The 23,931-nt window shown below is 44.8% G+C and overlaps 1 protein-coding gene across 3 annotated transcripts in view; it reads left to right on the forward strand.

Moving 5' to 3' along the window:
* The window catches only part of ARMH3 (armadillo like helical domain containing 3), a 124,696-nt gene extending 101,333 nt beyond the window's left edge, over positions 1 to 23,363 (forward strand). For all 3 annotated transcript variants that reach the window (XM_068197853.1, XM_068197855.1, XM_068197854.1), the window contains exons 25-26: positions 15,045 to 15,161; positions 21,000 to 23,363. In XM_068197853.1, coding sequence (XP_068053954.1) covers positions 15,045 to 15,161; positions 21,000 to 21,092 — 210 coding nt within the window. In that variant the 3' untranslated portion in view covers positions 21,093 to 23,363. The remainder of the gene's footprint in view (positions 1 to 15,044; positions 15,162 to 20,999) is intronic.
* Positions 23,364 to 23,931: the final 568 nt, after the last annotated feature.

Consider the following 23,931-nt stretch of genomic DNA (forward strand, 5'->3'; position numbering starts at 1 on the left):
GGAGAAAGAGCCACAAAATGTTTAAGAAAACTGTCCCCTGTCACTTTCTCTTGGAAAAGGCGATCGGATTGTTCTGATGCTCAGTGTCCCTCCCTGGCACAGGCTCTGATAAGCCTGCTGGGATAAGGGCAAGTAGCATTTCAGATCTCAGGCTTCTTTGTATTCTCTATATCTCCTATTGTATGTTCCCTTCTCTCTGGGTACTGAACTATTGTTCTGGCACGGTATTTGACTGGAGTTTTTTCCCTGCCCTTATTTTTACTGTGGGTGGCTAAGTGCTGTCGCACTGCTGACAGTGCACACATTTGAGAGGATTCCTTTACGTGTGCCTTTCTGGCATTTTATGATTCAGTCTCTTTCAGCATGTGATAACAGAATATAAAGTAGGTCACTTTATTTCTTTTTTTGCTTTTCTCGGTTCTGCAATTCTTGTGGTGTTTGAATTCTTTCTAGCATCAGTTTTGGAGACTTGTGACTGGGAGAGTTCAGTTGGTTCCTAAAGCCTTGGTAGTCATTTTAGGATTGGGCTTTAAGAGGACACTAGGGCTATCTTTTTTTTTGTAGCCTTTGTATGCCTTGGGTAGCCTGTTAATTAGTGCCTTTCACATGTTTTAGAGAGTTGAGAAGGAAAAATGATGGCACCTTTCCTAATGCACAGCCATCATTTGCTGCTATGCTGCATCCTGTGGCTGCTGCCAGCCCTGCCTTGCTGTCCTCTCTGAGTTGATTGTAGATGGCAGTTGTTGTCTAGAAGCAGTAAACAAAGTGAACAGCTCTACTTATTGCAGTTTGTGAAAATACACCAAATAAAAGCTCTAGGCTCAATCACTAGTTGGGCCTTAGAAAGGCATATGGAAGGAATTTAGTCTTTGCTGCGTCAGGCCAATTCAGGCTCCAAGAAACCCCAGACCTTTAAAGTACCTGAATTGTTCAACCTGCAGATTTGCTTCTGTGTTTTATTCATACAGTCTAAGATGATAGAAGTGTTGGGGTTAAATTATAGCACTATTTCACTGAAACTCCCTTTAGCAAATGATACTTAGAACTGTAAGATCAGAGTCTCTACGGGGTAATTAAAAATGTGACCCCCTTTAGCTTCTGTCACTGGCTTTCGTAGCAAGATAAGTGTGGTACCAATTTATTCTGTGTTAGCTGAAGGTGAGAATGTATTCTTCTGCTTTATCCTTAAAAGTGTGTTACTATGTGATCAAATGCAGGCAAACATTTTGTAGAGCTTCCTTGAAATGTGAGACTGAGTTGAAGACACAAAGAGACCTGGTCCAAAGCTTCCACCCAGGCCTTCTAGTGGTGTTGAATTCCTGAGGGGACTGCTCAGCTGTTATATCTGGTTATTCAGGGAAAGCCAAGTAGAACTTGAACTTGTGTATTAACATAAGGTGCATTTTCTTAAGAAATTTGCTAAGCAAGCATGAAATCCTCTTTACATATAGTCAAAAATTTGGATGTGAGAATAATATCAAGACGGCAATGCAGCAGCATTTTGGGAAGAGCAGGGTTTGATTCCCATTTAAACAAAAATAGTTGTGCAAGTAAAACTACCAGCTGATGCAGTAAAATTAAAGGTTTTAAAATCTGGAGAAAAAGCTGCTGAGTTATTAATCCCTGAACCTGAAGCCCTCAAGTCCTTTTAGTGAGTGACTTCAGCTTGTCATCTAATCCCTTTGACTCATAGAAAACAGACCCAGAGTTGTTCTCTGTGGTGTAGGAAGAGGAAATTAAACCAGTGAACTAAATAAATAAATTGATTAATTGGCAACAATAAGGAGTTGTGTATGCACTGTATCTAATTGCTTTCCTTATATTGTCTTCTTCAGACTTCTGGAAGGACATGGTTTATGGGTTGCTCATGCAAAAATATGCTAAAAAACCCCACCTCATCAAGGCTTTGAACCTTCAGCTTCAAAGATCATTTGTGGGTTATCTTATGTTGCTTTGGACAGTCTCTAATGGGGACATTGCTCAGCCAAGCTGAATTTATGCAGTGGAAATTCAGGCTGAAATTGAATACACTTCAGGATCACAGAGTAAATCAAATCTCATTTCCTTGCATACGGGCAATGTGGGTTGTGTGGAGTTTGTTTCTTCTTCTCCTCCTCTTCTTCCTTCTCAGTAATTTTTATTCTACCAGATCAGAGCTACCTTTTTCTCATAAGAAATACTGAGGAAGTGGCTTCCTTAAGCCTTCTTCAAAAACCCATCTGAGCTAATAGTTTTCAAAATGTTTAATGACCAAGAAGCACTTGGGAGCATTAAATCCTCACACAGGGATTTTTAGGCTGTAGAACAATGGTGTCCTCCAAGCACTGTAGAAATTACAGTGGAGATGATATTTTATTACAGTGGAGATGATCTTTCCATCACAGATCCTGCAGGTACTGATCCATGGAATATGGCAAAAGAGAAATACATAGAGAAAGCAGAAGCATTGGTGATCAGCTTCATCGGACAGTGGCATTGTCTTTACCTAAGTCTCCAGTATATCCCATCTCTATAGCCAGCAGGTTCTGTTCAGAGCTGTGACAGCAAAGGGTGCATGCTCTTGATTCAGGGGGCAGGCATTGTGGACAAGTACTTCTCCAGCTTGCTGCTCAACTTGCTGATCAGCTCAGCTTGAGGAGTCAACAGCTAAAGGTGCTTTGGAAAGGAAGCATAGGTTGTTTTCTTTTGTTCTCCTCATCCTTTGGAAAGAACAGCTGCCAGCACAAGTCACCTTTTCCTTGATTGTCAGTGGTGGGTATACAGCCAACACTGTAATCTTATCTGGCTTGTCAGCAATAAACCTCACCTTTGTGTCATGTCCTTCCTGCCCTGCCAGCATCTGAATGTCCGTGGAGATAAAAGTTCTCTGTCATAGAGTTAAGATGCCTCTTTTCAGTCTTTCTTAGCTACTCATTCTGAAGAGATTTGTCTCCTTTAGTGTTTGGGATTGTTGCTGGGAGCCCGTGAATCGTGAGAGTGCTGATGCTGAAGGGGTGGTAGGTCTGATTATTTTAAGGACATAAGTGGAAGAAATGTTTACGGGATAAACACTGTGTTCCAAGGCATACAGGGCCTTTTTGTTCTCCAAGTATGTTTTGATTGCAAGATGCCATTTAACCATGCCAGGACTTCTTCAGAGGCATAGCTATTATCTTGGGCTCTGATAGTTTCTGTCATATATAAGGAGAAAGGACTAGAAACAAATGAGTGTCAGCAACCTTTGCTGCCTCTGTGTTTATTCCAGAGATTGCACATGGATGTCTTTCTCTGAGAAGGACAGTAATAAGCAGCAGACAGTTTAATTTCTCAGAAACATCTGAGCTGTTTTCTGTGTGTGGTCCATGCCCAAGTCTCTGCTCCCACTCAGCTTCACCTTGCTGCCTGTCTGCTGGCCAGCTTTCCAGCACATCTCCATTTCAGTCAAAAAGTGTCTCAGCCTGCAGCGTTCAGCATCCTATCAGGCCTGCCCTTGCTAGTGATTATCTTGGATAGTAGCCTCTGCATTTCCATTTGTCCCAATACCTGTTTAAATGTTCCTTTTAAATTAACTTAGCAGTCAGGTTTAAGCAGTTCTGGTTTTGCAGGCAGAAAACGTTTTCTGTGTTGGCTATGGATGTTTCCAAGCATTAATGGTCTCGTTCTGTTTCAGTTCTGGTCATTGCCCAGATGGAGTTTTAGAAGAATGACACATTCCAACAGCACAAAAGGGAATAATTCAACAAATTAAAATGCTAACAAGCTTCACTCCTTCAGCATATCAGAAATTATTTGGTTTCCTTATTTTTGCCCTCATCACAGATTCTGTCCATTCCTTTTCCTCTGCTGTGCAATGCAGAATAGTCTGAGATCCCAAAGTGTGTCTGGGGTTTGTGAGGAATCACTTAGTTGGGACAGATTTGATTTGATCCCGTTGTCTTGATAGGAATTTCGTAACTGCTGTAATTCTTATAAACCTGACTTGCACAGCTGCATTTACAGTATTTTAGTCATCACTACTCCCCCTTTACCTTCTCAGTCCCTCCTGTTGTCAGTACTGCCTGGTCCCCAGCATCCTTGGTACTTGTATTTAGAGCAGAGAGAGTTCTGACTTGTGCAGTAGAATGTCTTATTTCTGCAGTGAATGCCTTTGAAGGAAGAACTCCAGACTCTGGATTGCAGGCTAGGTGACCTGCACTTAGATTGACTCAAACCCCTTTTGGTACTGCTGCCTTAGAGCAGACATTTTGCAGCTGCAGTTTTCTTTTCACTACAGGATCTTCTGTAGGGTGAGAATAATCCAGCAGTTTATAGCTGTCTGTTCCAACTCCAGATTTGAAAAAGCCTTAAGAGCTAGAACTTTTATATGGGTTGAGTCACACAAATTTCCAAGCACTGCCCACCTTTCCTTATTAGTTTACTACCTTAGCACACTGCTACTACACTCTTTCTAGCTGTTTGTAGCTAACCAGTTGACTACAGATCTTCTGTTTATTTTTGGGCTCTATCTTTAGAAGGCATTTTTGCAGACTGAGAGACTTTTGTCTCTCAGAATCATTAAACTGTAGTTTTAAGTCTGCTAGATATTGTTATGCAGGAAAGGATTCCTGGAGTCACTGTGATAAGCCTGGGAATGTTGGCTCAAGACTCAACAATAGTCATAAAGACAAATAGAGATTTAGAAATTATTAGAGAGAACACAAAAATAAAGGAGAAAAACTGTGTTGTTGTCAATGTGTAAGTCTGATAACCCATGTTTTAAATCTTGTGTATTGATTCCAGTGCCCTTAGTTCATAAAACATACCGAAGAACTGCAAAATAGTGCAAATAATCAAACAGCTGTCTGCTCAATGGGTTTCTTGGCTATTCAGACTTCTTGCTTGTATTCAAAAATTTTTATTTTCCCTGAGAATAGACTTCAGTTCATTTCCCACATGTAGCTGGTTAGGCAGGTGAACTTAGTGTTTCCTTTTTCTTGGCTTCGTTGCATCTCCTCAGACCACTGAATGACTGCCTTTTATCACTTCCACTAATTGCTGAAATGTAAGTAGGAACTAGGGAACTGATCTTCCTAATGTCTGCCCCTGCAAACGTATACCTTCTTTCTCCAGTCCTAGCTGCTTTTCTCTAGCAAGTCCTATATTGATTTAACTTACTTTAAATACAAGTATCCACTTGGTTTGTGGCCAGTTTTTTGGCATATTGGTATTCAGTTTTGCTGCTCCCTTTAATTAAATTTATTCATGCTGTGCAAACCAAGTTTAAAAATATTTCTGATCATTAATAAAAGGAAAAAAGCCATGAGCTAGATTAGCATCCACTTTTTCTCAGCAAGCAGCAGACCTAGGACTGTACATTCATAAAGACCATTGGCTTGCTAGTTGCTGTAAAAGATCAAAAAGAAAATCAAAATGCATGCCAAGCTCCAGAGCTTTTTGGAGTGTCTGTGTTCTCCTTTCACTTGTCTTGATCTTCAAGTCAGAGTCCTGGTGAGTTTTGATTTGGTTTTATTTCTATGTTAGTCTGCGATCATTAAATCCCAAAGAAGTTTGTGGTGGCTGTGTGAGGGGGCACAAGTTCTCTTGGATCCTCTACTGATTTCTATGAACCTGTCCAGGTGACATAGTTCCAGAAGCCTCATGTGACTGCAGGTGTTTGATTAGACCATAACCAGTATAAGCCTTCCCATTGTTTTTTCCTTGGGCACAATTAGGTTTTGGTTTCTTTGAACTGGAGCAGTGCACTTATTTCTGCCTGGGTTTGATTGAACAGAAAGGGGTTTGTTGCATGTCCTGCCTTAATCTATTCTCTAGACAGCCTTATTCTTGAACTGTCTTCTGGGCAAATTTGAATTTCTTTGCTGGGAATGAGTTTCCTCTGGTGTACATCAGGTATCCTGTTGCCATTTCATCAAGGCAATCTCAGCTGAAATCTGTGTATTTGAACTCCAGCATTTGCCAGGATACTTTCTGGCTACTGGTCCTAGAAAGATTTTATTTCAAACTTTTTCTTACAATCTTCAGCTACCATTTTTAAGGTCCTTCTGTCTGTCTTTGATTTCTGTAATAACTTTGTACATCTTGGCTTCTCAGTTCAGCTGGAGTAGCAGTTCACAACTTAAAAGTCTTGTTTATCTTGTTTTGGGGACCAAGGTTACTGGTCTTGCTTTGGTCAGTTAAATGGTGCTGAAGAGCTGCTGCTGACTATTTTTTTCCTCGGTGTTTAGGAGGACGAGGTCTTCTGTAAATAGAGAATTGCACCAAAGGTTGCACACAAATCACAGCATTCATTTGCTGAATGCTGGTTAGCCACTTAGGCTGAACGGGCAACATGAATGATAACAGTGAGCATAAGGATGCTCTTGTCCTCTTGTGTGATGTTTTGGTGACAGCAGTTGATTTACTGCTCTGTGAGAATGCAGCTGGTAGATAAAAAGCTTCTCCTGGAATAGCCCATCACATTTTGGCACTTAAGCTAATTGTAAGCACAAAGGGGAAATAAAAAAATTAACGGTCCAGTCCATTGCTATCTGCAGTGCATTTCGAGCCTTGGCAGAATTGCAAGTGCTCTTACGTACCTAGCAGTGAGAAATGTTTTCATAAATGCCACCAGCTGGAGATAAGGGTTCACAACTCCAAAATGGGCTGTAACTCCAAAATAGCAAATCTATCAATCTCAGGGTTTTATGCTCCTGCCATCATCCTGGCCTTTCTTAACGCTGCCTGCCTTTCTCAACAAAATTTCTAAAAACAGGCAAGCTTGGGGGGCCTAATTCGGTTTCTGGCGTATCTCCCCTTCTACATCTAAATGTCTGCTCTGGAGACTGCTTATTTTATTAACTGATAATTTTAGAGATAATTTGTTTCAGGATCTTTGACATCTTTTTCTCTGCCTGGGTTTTGAAAGTGCCAGCGTTACGCAGTATATGGATGTTTGTTCCCTTGGCAGAAGCCCACTGAACCTGTTTTCCTTCCTTGAATGGTACAGAGTTGCCTCCTTTATTTTCCCTGGAGAGCCTGTCCCTGCAGTCTGGGAAAGAGCACCCAGTGTCCCACAAAGAATACCAGGTTCTTTGTGCCAAGTGGGATATGCAGATTAGGATAAACCCACTGACCATCTTTGAAACTGGGAAAGGTGGACTGGGCTTGAGACAAAGCAGTGTGAGGCTACCTGCATTTTTGCTCCATGTGCTCCAAACCTGAATGTGTTGAGCAAAGTGCATTTAACACGTGTGGCAGTTGTCATGTGTACGTATAGATGTGAGTTCTGGAAATTACTCTGCAGCAAAAGCATTCCTGGCATGGGCTTTCTGGTAAGGTGGACAGGCTATCAGCTACCTGACAGCTGGAGCTCAGAAGGTATTTATTGTAGCACAGCACTGCCTAGTCCTAGTGATGGCTGCAGGAATGTCCAGGGTTATCACCACATTAATCTGTTCTGCTTGTCTATACCTCTTACAAATTAAGTGCCCTGCAAGCTGTGCACATGGAGACCATATGTCTCCTTGTTACTTGCCTTTGTCCTTGTTTGCAGCCTTACTGCTTCTTAAAGTAGCTGTTGGGAATGCCTGTCCCGTGGGAGCTTGGAATGGGCACTGTTTTATACATTTACAGTTGCTTCTTGGTGGAGATGAGTAACAGTTTTGGCTTTGAGATATTTCTGAAAGCTGAGTGATTTCCAGATTGGCTGAATCAGTGTGTTTTTTACCACCATTAAATAAAGTTGAACATCTAAGGCTTCTAATGGATTGTGGGTTTAAAACACATCTGAAACAGATAACTCTTGTCCTAAAACAGGATGCCATTTCTGCTGGCAGAATTCAGAGAACAACAGTAATTTTCTGAGTGAGCTTATAAATTAGTTATCTTTAGAAGAGGCACCTGTGGGCAGAAGAGAAAGACTGTAGCCAAACCCTCACACTCCATGGATAGAAAGTGTTGCCTTTGTAGGCTTGTTCCTTTAAAGATAACAGATCCCTGTGAGATCATTGAACAAACATCTGAGCTACTATATATCATTGAGCCTGACAGACTGGCTCTACGCTGAGGTGAGAAAAGGGGGTGTGAAATGTCCCTCCTTGATGTTGCTAAGTAAAATAATAATAATGATAATCTTTTAAGTACAATCAAAACCTTTTCCTTGTGTAGAGAAGCGATGAGGCCTGGATTTTGATACCACTCAAGTGCAGATGTATAAAAGCAGTCCTCCGGAAGGATTTGGGACACAGAAAGTTAGACTTATGTTTGGCTGGGCACAGAGCAGTTCACTGAGAACAGCAGGACTGTGAGAAGTGACTGCAGGGACAAAGGACCAACTAGTGGGCAGAGACAGTTCACTTCCAAACTCCAGGAAGCAGTGTCCTGGCTAATGCTCAGTGAGCTGAGCAGAGGGAGATTGACAGCTTTTAGTCTGTGTTTGCCAGACTAAACCTGGTGGGAACTGTGTGCAGGGGTCCCTGCACCAACCCTAGCAATGGAGAGCAGGGTGAAGCACTTCCTCTCCGTTTCCTGGCTCACTCATCTTTGCCAAATACTGCTCAGCTTTGGATTCTCCACAGCAAGACTGGAGCATGTTGTTACCCTGGAGCTCAAGGGCAGCTGCACCCACCTCTGCAGGCTATTCTTCTCCCCAGTGACCTCTTATAGCCTTACTGCTCAGCAGTGTTGGTGCATCCCACCTCAGTGGCATCCTGTTTCATACCTCAGAGGAGAAATTTGCCCTTGTTTGCTTTCACTTAATGTTTTGGTCTGGCTGAACTTTTTACTATTGGAAAAATAGCCTTCTTCCAGCAAATTTTCCTGTATTCAGGGCAGAAAAAATGATGCCTTCTACTCTGGGAATGACAGATGTGTGAGCTGGTGGGGGCTGACTTACAGGCTCATGCTCTCAGCCCACAGCACGAGAGGGCCATGGGTCCTTCACTGCATGGAGTACAAACTGCAGCTGCTGGATGCAGGAGATCTGGGACACCGGAGCAGGACTGGCAATGTGCTGTGAGTCTTACACATATGTGGCATGGTTACCCTTGAATCTGCAGCCCACATCTTTGTCTTTCCCATGTGACCCGCTCCACACCCTCTGGATCCATAGATATGTGCTGTGCACGCAGCATGTCTTGGGAATCTGAGTTGTGAAACTATCATAGCAACATCCTCCTCCTCTTTGTCTTAGTGTTCATGAACATGGAAATAATAGTCATGGCTTGATCAGCGTGGGGGTGAGGAATGGTGCTAAAGCATCAGCACTGCATTTCGCTCCAGGATAGCTGCAAGGGTAAGGTAGTGTTGGGTCAGACAAAAGCTCTGTGCTGCTGCTAGTCCTGGATGGGTGCTTTCCTGGAAGGCAGTGTGAATGGCAGCTGCTTCCAGCGTGTGTGTGTAGCATTGGCAGCCTTAGCGGAGCCTCTCTCTGAACTTGGCTCCTGCAGACAGAGAAATCGGAAAGGGAGAAGGAGATGAGTGCAGCTGGGGTTTGGGCAGAGTCTGTTGGGAAATGTGGCAGCTGTGTGTGTGTTTTTATTTAACTTCTAATTATTTAGTTATGTTCTTTATCTGTGGTGCTTCTGGGGATTAATTTCAACAAAGATTCCAGCCTGCATCAGCAACTTTAAAGTTGCTCTGTGAGAAGTGTGATGGCACTTGGAAAAAAATCGTTTTCCATATTAATTAGAAGTTACTACTGTAAAATTGATGTCAATTATCCAGCACTTTATTATGGAGAGGCAATAGCCTCTTTGTAGTTCAGGTGTCAGCAGCCTTTTCATTACAATGAGAAATGTTGCAATTCAGTTGAATTCATGAAAAGAAACACTCAGGGACTTTGAGTTGTTGTAGAGATTAAGGAGGGAGAAAAAAGGGAAGATTTGTCCTAAACCTGGAATAAACAAGCCAGTTTGAGGACTGCAATGCAAAATGCACATTTCTACTGGAATAGGAAAACCCTAGCATCTCTTCCTACAGCCTCCACCCTCTGAGCTGAGGGGACAGACTGCTGAGTTTGCTTGTGGTGTTTTGTGCTTTGACTAGGTTTGGGAGGTGGGACTGCCAGAATTCCCTCTGGGTGTGGTACACAGGCAGTGACTCCACCACCTCTGCAGGGTGGACAGAAGGGATGTTTGGCTCCCCTTGGTCCTTCTGCCCTGTTGTGCAGTAGTGCTGATGAGAGGTTGGCATTACATGGCCCATAGACTGGTTCCTCCATCCTCTGGCATGGAACAGATGGGACAGAGGCTCTGGCTTTTCTGTCCGCTGGGGGCTTGCTAGTCCTGACCTGGAGACCCTCCCTTATCCCAGCCGTGTGAGCAGCAGGGAGGTGGTGAGGGGGAAAATGCATTTTAACCTGGGCATTGTTGAGTGGTTTTGCCTCTTGCTTGGTGTGCGATCATTCAATCAGTGCTGTTCCAACTCCTGTGTCCTGGTAGTTAATGACTGTCTTATGGGCATGGAGAGGCTTTGGTGAGGTGCTAGTGATGCTGACTGATTGCATTCTTGTGCTTTCTTGTGCTAATTAAAAAGACAGTGTAGAGACCTTGATTTGTTCTTGCTTCTGTTTTTCCTTTTATTTTTCTGTCATTACCTGTGCATGCTTGCTGGAACCTACCCACCACCAGGTCCTTTGCTGGGTGCTGGGAATTGCTGGTGCTCTCTAATTTTATGTTCCAGTCAGGCAGAGACTGCAGATGCAGATGATGAAAGATTCTGCAGGTTAAAAAGTTACTAAGCAATGAAGCAAATGATGTCTGCCAGATAGATGGGCCTTAGAGCTGCATGTTGCCCATTAGATTTTACTGCTGGAGCAGCTCCCTCTGTGACATTGCTGCTAACAGTAACAGTGTTCTCCTGGGCACGATGGGGATAGGGGACTGCTGTGTGTAATCCCTGTGTTTCCCCAGGACAGGATCTTCCAGGAGGACTGGTCTCTCCTGGGGGAATGCAGTGTGTTGGCTCTTGTTGAGGATCAGTCAGAGGGAACAGCTCTGGTGCAGTAAGGAAAAAGTGGGTGTGTAGTGACTAGTACAGCAAAATGATTGTCTGTTTTGAGTGCTGAAAATTCCAGGGCAGGGGCAACTGCTTCTGGGGGAAATGGTTTCAGAGCTCGTGTGTGAGGAGGCCACTGACCCAACCGACCAAGACTGTCCATCCAGTTTGCAAGGTAGTGGTGAGCTGGTGGATGGAGCAAAGTAAGGAGCCACAAACTTTGAAATAATCTTGTTCCTCTGGGTGCAGACCTGGCATGGCATGGGTGGGGTGCTGCAGAGAGCTGAGCCCCATATCAGTCCCTCCTTTGGAAGCCAGCCCTCCTGCCATGTTCCTAAGGGGATGCCTCTACTCACAAGTTGGTGGTGTGACTGGGGAAGGAGAATTTTTGGGGCATGGGCAGTTGTAGCTGCAGGAGGAAGCTGAAATCTGAATGCCAGAGAAAGCACTTGCTGTTCAGAGCAGCTCCCGAAAAGTTGGTTTGGGGACACACATGCAGGGACCTGAATCTCCAGCATTTCTCTGGAACTTCTGGAAAGCAGTCAGTGAGTGAGTGGTGACAGGGGGTTAATTTGATAGCAAATTATCTTTAAATTACAGTGGTGCAGCTCCAGTGAGTTGTGGTTTGTTGCAGTGGAAAAAATGAGCGAATTTAGCCTCTGGGGCTGATACAGGTAACTGCAGGAAGGGAATTCAGCAGCCTTCCCTCCTCTTGTATTGACCGTGTCTGAGTTGCTTGCTTCCATCATACTGCTTTTTTAAGACTCTGATCCCCCTAAGGTAACCTACAAAAAGACTTTTAGATTGTGACTCCATTAGGGTTTGTTTGTTGGTTTGTTTTTTTTTTTTTTCCACTGTAAAGATCCAGTAAACCATTAAAAAAAAAAAGAAGCTTCCCCTGCATGTTTATCCTTGCAGTCTTAGGGCTCAAGCTCCTTGAAGATCATCCCAGTCCAATTTCATCTGTCCTTGCCTGACACTAAAACTGGTGTTTTTCCAACTTCTCATGAGATTGTAAAAATCTGAATGGCTATTTAAAATCTGTTTGGAAGAGCAGCTAAAAGTCCCTTCCTTAAGTCCCTTCTCATACTTGACCGTCTTGGAATTCATGTTTTCTAGACATGAGACTTCCAAGAAGAATGGGTTGAACAAGACTTTGAAGGACAAATGCTTTAATCTCAAAATTAAATTGCTCTAGTTCCTTTGTATCTGACAGAAAGGTGCAGATAAAGATCTTGTGTGTTTAAGGAAAAAGGCTGTTCTTCCTGCAGTAGTTTTCCTGAGCAAAAGTCAAAGCAATGTGTAAGAAGGGCAAAGGATGCTTACATACAGTCTTCTATTACACAAAGGATGTGAGGTTTTTTGTCATGTGTGTAGGAAGTTGATGCCTTTTAAACCTTCCTGTTAGGTATTCTTAATACCTTCTGCTGCTCTTTGACCTGTCCTCTGTCTAGCAGCTGCATCTTAAAGAGAAGATGAAATCATCTCAAGGATGGCAGGTCCTAATCTCAGTAACAGTTTCTATCCATTTCAAGGTATGAAGTTGAAATGATCTGTGAGTGGGTTTATCTCAGATCCCACATAGCATTTTTTCTCAGTAGCAGCAAGAAAGGGAAATTATCAGGCAGTGGGGAGAAGCTGTTTATTTTTAACTTACCCTTTCTTTTTAAGTTCTATTTCATAATTAAAGGAGATAAGGAGTGGAAGCCAATGAAATACAGGGCTGAAGGGATGAGCTGATCTCACTGCAGTGATTACAATAAGTAACAGAGTAGAGACTTTGGGGGCCTCTTTTTTCCTTCCCTGTCCTCACCCTAAAGTATCAAGCTGCGTTCTTAGCTACCTTTCAAAGGCGATGCAAGCGGACAGATTTAAAGGATTCTGGTTACAGAGCTCACTACTGTCCTCAGAGTTTACTTTTCTTCACCATGGTTTGAGGATGCCTCTCTTGAGTATCTGAAGAGATCGCTACTCAGAGCTAGCAAGGAGGAATCCTGATTGTTCCTAAAGAAACGTGCATCCATTGAGTGATCACAACTGTGTGGCACTGTGCACACCTGTGTGTATGGGAATACAGGATGACTGAAGAGAAGGTTCCTGGGGAGTCAGGTAGCCCTGAATAAAATGCCTTTGTTCTTGAATTACTGCTGAAGAAGCCTGTTCAACTCCTCACCTTTCAAACCAGGTTCTTTCTCTGCAGCTTACTAATCTTGGTCAATTTGGCTTCCTCTGATTGACGGGAGCAAGCTGCCAGATCCTTTATTGCTCAGAGGAAGGTGCATTATGCTATTACACTGTGTCCCTAGTGGATAGTTATTCCTGTGCCCAGGTGGCTTTCTTACATCATTGCTCTTGGCTCTGCAATACTTCTTGTAGCTTCTGCACACAGGAGCAAGAAGGGCAGGTTGAATTTGTAGATGGATGTCATTGCAGGGGATTCTTTCTGCCACTGGAGCTGACAAACAAAACAGCATTAGGAAATGAGTACTGGAGAGGAGGCTGCGAGCCTTTGCAACACTGGCAAGCTGTTCTTAAATAACATTGCAGAATCAGAATCAATGCAGTTGGAAAAGGGATCTGAGACCTTCAAGTCCAAATCCTTATTCTTATCCCTAGCTTGCATCTGCAGTGCTGGAGGACAGCTGAGCTGCAGAGACTGCTGCATGAGCATCTCACCTGGGACCCATTTCTGGAACCCCTTTTTTGCCCCCAGTCCTCATTTGGATGATTCCCTGTAGCTTCTGCCCTCTCAGACCCTAGCATGAGTGTCTCTGTGCACCACTGCTACATGCAGAGTTTGGGGGAAACAAGCTTTTGGAGGAACCCTAAGCAATTTCAGATTTCTTAGAATAAAAGATGTAAGGACAAGATTCAGGCCTGTAAAGGGCAGGAGCTGCTAGCTGCCTAAAAGGGCACTTGAGAGTAGTGCGTATATTGTTGGGAGTACAAGAGGAGAAGTGCAAGGGCTCCTTGTTGTTCTGGTCACTGTTGTCATCAATCCTCTGCAATGCTCTTCGTAGGATCTTTTCTGAATTGTGATGCCTTGGAGCAGGGTCCTTTTCCTTTGCACCTTTTACCATGTGTCTTCCTGACTGAAGCTTGTCATGAGCTGGGGTTACTGTAGTGCAAACCTCAGATGTTCATATTCTATTTAGCTCTCAGAGCAAATGGCAACAGCCTAAGAACGAAGTTCATGTGTTTAAGAGAATCATTTCAGGCATATGTTTGCCCAGGAGTGTTGACTTCTATGGTTCCTTGTCACTAACCATCTCACAAGTGCTTTGAGGAATGTGTTAGTCCATGCAATGCTATAAAGCTGAAAATCATTGTGGGAGCCCCTCTTGGTGTTCCCTAGTTAGGAAAATGAATAGCTTAGTAGAACAGAGATGTGTAACTATGAGTTTGCAAGTATAGCTCAACACTGGGAGCAGAGGAGGGCAGTAATAAAAGCTCGAACTGTTTTGGTTGCAGTGAAGGCTTATAGTAAAGTATCTCCTGGGCAGAAATATCTGGATTCGTGTCTTCATGTCTTTCTAAAAGCAGAGTCTATACCAAGGCTGGTCTTCTCTTAGTGCTTGTCAGAAGCTTGTTCCTGTCAGGAGAGACATGCAGTGCTCTGCAGGGAAGCTGACCTGAGCAGCTCTAGAAGCTGGTGATTTAGCAGGCTGTGAATGGTGGTTCATAAGCCAGGAAGGAAGTGTGGTAACAAAACTAACCTTGGAAGGACCATGGGGCTGGTCAAGTCTGTGTTCATGTTGTGCTTCTGTGTTGCATCTGGGTGTACATGTGGTAATTAGCTGCTTGATTTATTAATGTGTCTAATTCTGATGACAGAAAGCTGCTGCTGTCATGGTTTCATCTACCATTCTCATGAATGAAGAAATTCTGTAAATTGCAGGACTGTTCCTTGCCATTAGGAAGCCTTTAGTGCCCACCTCCGTGTTGTTAATCATGAGCCAAATATTGGCTGTTAAAGCCATATCTGTTGTGAAAACAGGTGCCAGAACTGTGATCTATCTCAGCCTTGCTCCTCCTGTGCTGAGGAGTCTGTGGATTCTGATTTCTGTGCTGTATTTGGCTGTTTCTGGCAGGTTTTGGAAGTGGTACGGTCCAACTATGACACGCTGACCCTGAAGCTGCAGGACGGACTGGACCAGTACGAGCGCTACTCGGAGCAGCATAAGGAGGCTGCCTTCTTCAAAGAGCTGGTAAGCTGCCTTGACTCTGAACAATCAACAGCCCTCTTCAGAGCCTTTGCTTATGGCCTGGGCAGTTGTATTTGGGGTGTAGCTGAGCAGTCCTCTTACTCCATTGGACTGCCTGCAAAGACAGGGCAGGAGCAGGATCTGGACAGACACTGCATGTCTTAACAGATCTGAGAGCTTCCTGGAGCTCCCTGTGGGGCTGAAGAGGAACCTCCAGGCTGCTTAGGCCAGCACTGGTCAGATGGTCTCTGTCCCTTCTGCCGTGGGGATTTGCTGTGCTTTGTAGTGGTAAATTTGTATGGGGAAAAGCAGACTGAGCTGACTGCTCCCAGCTGGGGTTAATCTCGCAGAGCAACTTTGCTTTTTTGCTGTTGTTTAAGGGGACCATGAAGTTTGGGACTGGTAAAACACCGTCCTGCTCATTGCTTTCCTCCATCACTCGCAAAAAAAAAGGGTTCCCAAGAAAAGAAAGTGAAGGCATTCCCTAGAAATTTCTCCATTTGCAAGAGGAGAAGACTGATGGTAGGAAGACCCACAAAAATTATAGAGCAAAGACAAAAATGAATCTAAATAATTCAGGTTGGTAGTTGTAATTCTTCAGCAAGCCAGCTTGCTTGCCCTTCTCCAGAGAGCCCTGATGGAACTTTTCATGTCCAACAGCCACATGAGCATGGAGGCAGTGTTTTTGTAGTGACTGATGTGTGAGGGAAGCCTCACTCTTGAATCATTACAGCTTCTCCAAAAGAGAGAGTTCTTTAACTTTGGCAGTTTTCTCCACCAGTCTGAGAACTGGTTCTTTCTCCCAGCTCTGTCCCTGCTGATTGATGAGTAATTGATGCCTGCCTACTCTGTCACGAGTCTCCATGAGTTTCGGCATGTTGTGCATCCTTCTGTCAGCTCTGCTCCAGAACAGGCACCTGAAATGGTTTTGTTTCCTTTTACAGAATGCTTTTAACTCCCTTGGGGTCATTCCAGCCCTGACATTGGGTAATATATGGGCAAAACCTCTTCAAATTGCTTCTATGCTATTTTTCTGTGTTCTTTTGTGCCTGTTATTGTCTCTCTGGCCTTCTGTTTGCCACAGCTGTCCTGGAATACAGCAAAGAAATTTGGCCATAGCCTTCCTGTGGCACGGGCTTCTTCTATTACTGTACGCTAGAAATAAGACACATTCCTGTTTCTCTTGTCATCTGTTCTGTCCCAAGGGCTCCCACCCTCAGCCAGCATCTCCTTCCCCTTGGCCTCACGACTGCTCTGCTTCCTGCATGTCCCACTTCCACTTGGCCTGGCAGAAGCTCAGGCCGATCATGCCAATTGATTAAAATGACATTCTCAGTCCTATGATCTTCACAGCCACGAAACTCTTCAGCTAAAATTATTTTCTTCCTAGACCAATTTCCTATTTTTTTCAAAATCCCAATTTTGTATCATTTAAGAATCTGTTTATCATTACCAGCCCATCAACTCTCTTCTGAAAATTGCCCATCCAGGTACCCCTGGGACCCTCTCCTCAAGAGCATACAAAAGCCTGAATAATTACTGTATAAATGCGCTGATTTGACCCAGTTGTGAATCAGTTTAATCCACATCTCTAGATGCCCTGAGAATTGGGACCCTATTAAATGTTCTTTACTCACAGCTACAGAAAATCCCCTGCATTCCATTAAGCTGTTCCCTCAACACAGCGGGAAATGAACCTGATACGTTATGATTTGTCTTCAGCAAATCCAGTTGGCCTCCCGGCCTCCTTGCTCTGTTTTTCTCTAGGTGCACAGTAACTGATGGCTTTATTAATTGTTCAAACAACTCATCAAAAAGGCCCTAATCTGCCCTGTCCTTCCCACAGCCTCTTTAAACCAGGTACTTGCTTTCTTTTTGTGAAGCTTTTGAGTCTTTACTTCAGCTTCTGTTGCTGGTCTGATGCTGGATATTACCCCCCTACCCAGTGCTTTGTGTTTAACCTCTGAGGTTTGCAGGTTTTCATGGAAGGGGCAGAGGGAAGTTGGTGCAAATCTCTTTGTGGGCTGTACCAAAGGATCTGGGCTGGTGGTGAACTACAAGTTTCTGAATTCACATTGATCCCATCAGGACAGGATCTGCTTGCAAATAATTCTTTCCAGATTCTGCCAGGTTTTCTTATCACTATCTGTAAATGTTTACATCAAAGCAAACCCTTCTTGGGTGGGGAATGACACAGAGGAGACATTTTCCTTTTCAGCTTCCTTTTTATCTCTCTTTGCTCCCATTAAGTATGTGAGCAGAGCTTCCCCGAGCCATTCTGGGGGCTCCTTTATGCTTAGAAATCTTGTTCTCGCTCCTTTGACCTGCTTTGCTAATTCACTGCTTTACTTCTTTTGCTTTGCCTCAGTGCTGCTCTTTCTTGCTAATCCCAAAGAAAAATCTGCTTTCTTCTCCCATTCCCTTTACAAAGAGGTTTTCAAAGGCTGTGGTACTGTGGCCACATTGTGGTGGAAGGTGATGTGCAGATTGTTTTATCAGCTGGGTTTTTTGGCATGTTATGCTGCCTTTGAGGGGCTAAAGGAATGAAGTTAGGAAGTTTTCGAACACTTTTTATTCCTTTTCCTTTGAAGCCTCGGGGATGTCATTTGAGGTCTGTGCTACTTTGATAGGATGAATGTTTTGGATGTGAGCTTTTGGACCCTCACATTGCAGCTGGAGGAATGTGTGGAAAGAGATTTCAGCATCTTTCCAAAACATTCACTGTCTTTGCAGTTAGATAGGTTTCATCAGTCTCAACATATTCTGATTAGGGATTGATTTCTACTGGGGAAATTATCTTAATTTGACTTCTAATTAAGTGTAGTAGTCAGTGTAAACGTTCTTCCCATTGTACAAATAAATTAAGGGCTGCTTGTTGATTAGGAATAGGTTTAGTTGATGAGACTTGCTGTGAAATAGGAGTGTCGGTACAACCTTGCACACTTCCAGCTCTAATGACACAAAACTAAAATTTAATCATGTTTTCCCCCCTGGTTAATGCCCTTGCTTTATCCATGCTTTCATTTACTCATTCTTCCACAGGTGATATCAGTATTTCATGCATTTTCCATTTTTCAACGTTTGTAGACTAATAGTAAGAAAACAATTTTAAAGCTCTTCTGTCCCTAATTATCCAGGATACTCCATACAGAAGCAAGAGAGGACATGTGCTCTGCTTGTACTTCTAGCAAAATTAATGTTAAAGCTCTGACCTTAATTTCTGCAGTTTTGAGGCCCTTGTGTAAGTCTGGAGGGATCTGGTAAATTCCAGACTGGCAGCCAGGCCTGGGCTGCCCACTGCACCAAAAGCTAGGAGGCATCCTGGGGTGTATCCTTATGGAGCAGCTTAGGTAGACTACAGGAAGCTTCTGAAATTTATCCTTGTTACAGACGGACACCTCCCTGTGTAACTGTCTAGTCTTCCAACTCCAAAAGGGAGATGAGCTCTGGCTCCCTATGCTGAGCCCTGGTGCTGGAGATAACTTGATTTAACTTTAATTTCAGCTATTCTTACCTTTTAAGCGGGTTGGCTCAGGCTGCCTGATTTCTCCCAGCAGAAGAAATGCTGGGCAGAGATTTGTGTAAACATCACTCCTGTGTGTTATCATGACCACTCTTCTCCCCGGTTTGTGTTAAGGCAGATCTACGTTCATCTAGACTGCTCTTGGCCAAAGTTTGTGTCTAAAGCTTCTCTTGAAACCTAAAGCTGTCTTTAAGTGAAACTAGCTCCACAATAGCTTCAGGTGAGCTCCTCCACTGCTTCACAGCCCATAGGTTTTAAAAGTATTTCTTCTTTTCCTGTGTAAATCTTCTTTGTCTAAATTAGGCTGTGTATTTCTTGCCCCATCCCTGGGGAGCCAGATAAATATTACTCACTGTTCTCTTTCTGACCTCATTTTACATAATGGAGTGTGTTTGCTCTATTCCTCCTTCTCTTTGCAAAGTAATCAGGCTAATTCATTTCTTGTGCTCTACCCCATAGCTACGATTTCTGCTAAGCCCTGTGTTCTCATTGTGCCACTCCAGCCTCACTTTCTGGGATTGCAGAGACTCCTTCTTGGAGACCTTGATGTGCATACAAGCTGGGAATCTTCTATTGCTGGTGCCGGAGTCCTAGCAGCAGTTCCTGAGGCCAGGAGCTCGTTACTGCTTGTACTTTATGTTGCTGGGACCCACAGAAATGCTTTTAGTCAGAATAAGGATACTGGCTTCCACTGCTTGTAGCATCTGCCCCTTTTCTTCAGGCAGTCATATTCCCCAGAGCAGAGAACTCCCCACAGCTCATTACTCATGTTCTTTCCTTCTTGTAAGAACTGACTGGATCACTGGCATTGGAGCACTTGCTAAGACTGGGACCAAATCCTGTCAGTGGGACTCCTGTTTCCTGGCAGCAGGACAGACCTGTGCCAACCAGTGTTCTGGAGAGCACTCACAGTGGTGTTTAGCACAGGGTACAGTATGTTGCAAGACATGGTCCCAAACTATTTGAGGATGGAGTTAGTAAAGACACCTAAAAAAGAGAGTTGAGGGGATGCTCCAGGGTAGCAGAGATGCTTGTGGTCTCTGCCAAGCATCCTGATGAAGGAGAGTTTGTGTTTCTTGCAGGTGACATAAAACTTAAGTACTTTGTCTTTTGGGGTAGACATCTTTGCTGGCGTGCTTGGGTTGCTAGGGTATATGCCATGGGGCTCACTGGGGCTCATTTCACAGCTTTCCCTGTTAACCTTCTAAGTTTTGCTTTCCTTCCCTTTCTTACATATTCTGCCTTTTGGGTAGCTTTCTGCCCTTCCAGTGTGTTTTTCTCACCAGGGTAGCAAGTGAGACTCTCAGCAGTATGTATATATACGCTCTTCCAGCCCCTGGTATTGGATTCCTCATTATGCATCTATATAATTCTTCCTCCAGTGCTTTTATAAAGTACAAAACACTAACCAGGTCAGCAACAACCTTATTATCACAGGCTCCGAGTCTCTGGGAACTGTAATCCTGTTGTTTGGATGAGCTTGTGTCAGTTTTGCTTTCTGTCACTGCTGCACAGTCGCTGACACAGATGATGTTTGACTTTGTTTTCTCGTTGCCAAGTGCAGCTGAGACTGAGCCCAGTCTGGGGCCTGCGGATTTGGCCCACGAGTCTGCAGGCACGAGGAGGGAAGGGAAACTGCTGTCAACAGGGCTGCCCAGCTCTTCTTTGTGCTCTGTGGGTGACCAGAAGTCTGGGTGTCGTTGACGCATAAAGGTGTCTCTTCTTCAGCGACAGTCAGTGAGCCAGCTGCACATGTACGGCACTCAGAATACACACAGCTGGCTCTACCCAGGGGTTTCTGCCAGCCTGGGTGATAATTTGTGTTTACAGTACAATGGCATGGCCTCTGTCCTCTCTTTCAGTCTGTGTCTTTGGCTCTGTGGGTTCTGGAGCAGGACAGAGGCCATGGCACTGCATTAATCTGGGAAATGCTCACCGGCACTCTGGTGGGTATTGATAAAATATGATCTTTAAGCTGCACCCTGGGACTGCTCACTTTCCCCATCTCTTTGCCCCAGAACAGGAAACATATGCACCCACACAGAGCATCTTCTCCCATCCCTGTCTCATTGGGAATTTACTCTCCTTGCTGCGATGTCACTGTAGACATTCCTGTTTTTCCAAGAAACAGCTGAACCCCTCAGCATTTCCTTGCTTGGCTAGAGTCTCAGTGAGAGCTTGCTGCAGCAATTGCTGTGGAGCTGTAAATGCAAAACAGCTTCATGCTGAGCATGGAGGTCAGCAGTGTCAAAACTACCAGGCTCATGAGGAGCCAGGAAGAGTCCCGTGGCTAAAACATCTCGTTTTGTTTCTGTCAGGTTCGCTCCATCAGCATCAATGTGAGGAAGAACCTTGCTTTCAACACGCTGAGCCAGGAGCTGCTGCTGAAGGAATTCTCCACGATCTCTTGAAGCGGGGACGCTGCCGCTGCGCCGGCTGAGCAGAGACGGGCCCGTGTGCAGGGACACTCCAGCTCTGCGGCCGTCGCCTCCTGCCCGCCGAAGGGACTGTTTCTTTTAGGGGAACGCCTTGCTGCTGTGTGTTTGATCCCAAAGGAATGTGTTTAAACAGAACTTGGGCTGAGGAGAGGTGATTGGCATGTTGAGGAGGAAGCAATTTTTTATGGTGCCATGGGAGTGGGCAGCCATTCCTGTGACATTGCAATGGGAGATTCCCTCCACAGCCTCAGGGAAAATGCACTGGAAACCTTTGTAGCAGAGCTGGGGAGAGCTCACAACTGAAATAATAAAACCAGCCCAGCTGTGTGAAACTGTTCTGGGTAGAGATTGCTCACCTGCTCTGTGGGGAAAGCTCTGTGGTCCCAGGTGAGGGCTGTTCTTTTCCATCAGCCTGCATCAACATGTCCTCCTGCCATGTAAGTCAAATCCACTGCCACCCCATTGGGAATGGCTTTGGATTATAAAACAGTTTCCCCAAGGAGCAGGCCTTGCTCACTGCTGTCTCCTGATGTCAAAAGGTGTCACTTCAACCAAGCCATCGGATTACTGGAAAGGGGAAACTTTGCCTCCAAGGCTGTTGGCTTGCAGGGTCCAGTGCGAGCCAGTATACAAGAACATGGGTCATCAAACAGAGCACTTTGTTACTGGAGACCAGCTCTGCTTGGGGTCACTGTTGCTTCCAGTAGCCCCAGCTCATCTGCTGTTTCTAAGGTAGAGGGACATTTTTAGATACTTGGTTTTCATGGGGCAGAGGACAGGCTGGTTCCTTCTCCCCAGTCACCTTATTGCCCATCAGAGACCGCTTTGCGACAATCCTCCTCTTCCTCACAGGAACATCTGCCTTTCATATGTTTGCAGGTGCCTGGTGACCTTCATAAATGAAGAAGTCTCCAGTTTTTCCTTTGTGTGTAGCACACAGTTAAAATGCATCTGGAGAAGTAGTGACTTCACTTTCTCGCCCTCATGTCTTCACCAAGCGACTTACAGCCGTGGTCTGCTGAGGGCTTCCTAAGGAAGAGCTCTGGGGTGATGTGGGGCACAGGCAGACCTTTCTGCTCCCAGAGCCGGTGCTTCAGAGGTGCCCAGATCTGGCAGAGCCTGTTTAGAGTGCTGTGTCAGGCTCCCAGCTCAGGAATACACAGCATAAACACCCGTTCCACACCTGTTCCCTGCTCATGTGTTTTCAGCTCCCAGCAGTGATGTTAGGATATGAGAATCTGGCTTGACTTGGTGGACTGAAGTAGAGAAGTTATTTACATCCCAGATCCACAGTTTTTTTTCCTCCCCCCCTAGAAAACAGGTGGTTTTTTTTTTTTTAAAGTGCCTAGTCCTGCTCTTAGCCTTGTAGGTTAGTGTGAGTAATGTGGATGTCATGCTCATTTACTACCATTTTTAGGCAAGGCTTTTTTCATGCTAATGTGCGTTAATTGTGTTAATGTTTCATCTTACCTGCTATGAGCATGGGAAACTGAACGCTGTGTCCTTGGCCACCCACTGGGCACAACACTGATGACATCCCTATGTTTTCCTTGGGAGCACTGGCTTCTCTCAGCAGAGGATACTATTCCTCAGCAGGGAATTGTCTGGCTTTTAACAGCTAAGCCAGACGTTTACTTGCTTTCTGCCATGCTAGTGTATGGGAATGTGTATGTGTCAAAGGGACAGTGCTTAGGGGAGAACAAGCAGGCTCCATAAAATCACTGCTTGAGAACAGACCAGGGCATGTAGAGGAGGCAGCTTCTCCAGTGGAAAATGAGGAACAGTTTGCAGTATGTGGTGTTTGTCTGGGGGGATAGAGGGGGATCTCACCTCTGAGGGGGGAGTTCCTTCTCAAAGGGACTTGAGGTGCAGCCCCAGCATTGTGACTGTTGGAGCAGAGTCATCCAGCTGTCCTCATGCCTCCTGTTCTCTGAGCCCACTTAGGCTGAGCCTAGACACCTATATGAGAGAGTTTGGGATGAGTCTGCTTCTGACTCAGCAACCTCTGGAATTTTCAGCTTCTCACTCTCGGCTCAGCTATCCTGTCTCCCTGAGGATGCTCCCTTGCTGGGGTGATCATAGAAGCCCAGGCATGTGTGAGATCAGTTCCTGAGCCCAGCCCTCATCCAAGTCTGAGCTGGGGAAGACTGTGATACGTGTCCTCTTGTCACACTGTCACTGAACCAAGCACTGTAAGTGGATGTACATACAAACCTAGAGCTCAATAAATAGCAGAGCCCTGCCTGTCCAGAGTGTGCAGTGTTTGTCCATCACTGGAGGGAGAGTGGGGTGGTTGTGGGAGTGGCCCTGTCACCATTTGGTGGCACACTGGCTGCAGCAGGGCTATCACCTGCCCTTGGGCTCTTCCTGCCTATGCAGAGGGAGGCTGTGGCACTCCACAGTGGTGCCTTGTCCTTGGTCCAGTGTGCAGGTACCATCCAGTAGTCTGCATCCCTCTTCCTCTTACATGTCCCCGTGGCTGGTACTAAGGAAACCATGAGCGAGGGATGCAGGGACCTGCCTGTGCCTGGTGTGATGCTCTCTGTTGCTGGTGTCAGCAAACTCCTGCTCACAGATTCTGCTGCACATTTGTCTGCTTTGTTAAACACCCTACTACTATTTGTGTTTTGAGGCCAGCTTGAACTGAGCAGAAAGTAATTTAAATCTTAATGTTCAGCTTCAGGATGTGTGTGACAGCCTCAAACTTTCCTGTATCTGATCTGAGCAGGCGAGTGTATTTTGTTACATCTAATTCATGACTCTGTCTGTTATTGGAAGAGCTGTTTCTGAGGCTTGGGGAGTGTGGGGAGAA

The sequence above is a fragment of the Anomalospiza imberbis genome, chromosome 8 (assembly GCF_031753505.1).
Source record: "Anomalospiza imberbis isolate Cuckoo-Finch-1a 21T00152 chromosome 8, ASM3175350v1, whole genome shotgun sequence".
Taxonomy (NCBI): domain Eukaryota; kingdom Metazoa; phylum Chordata; class Aves; order Passeriformes; family Viduidae; genus Anomalospiza; species Anomalospiza imberbis.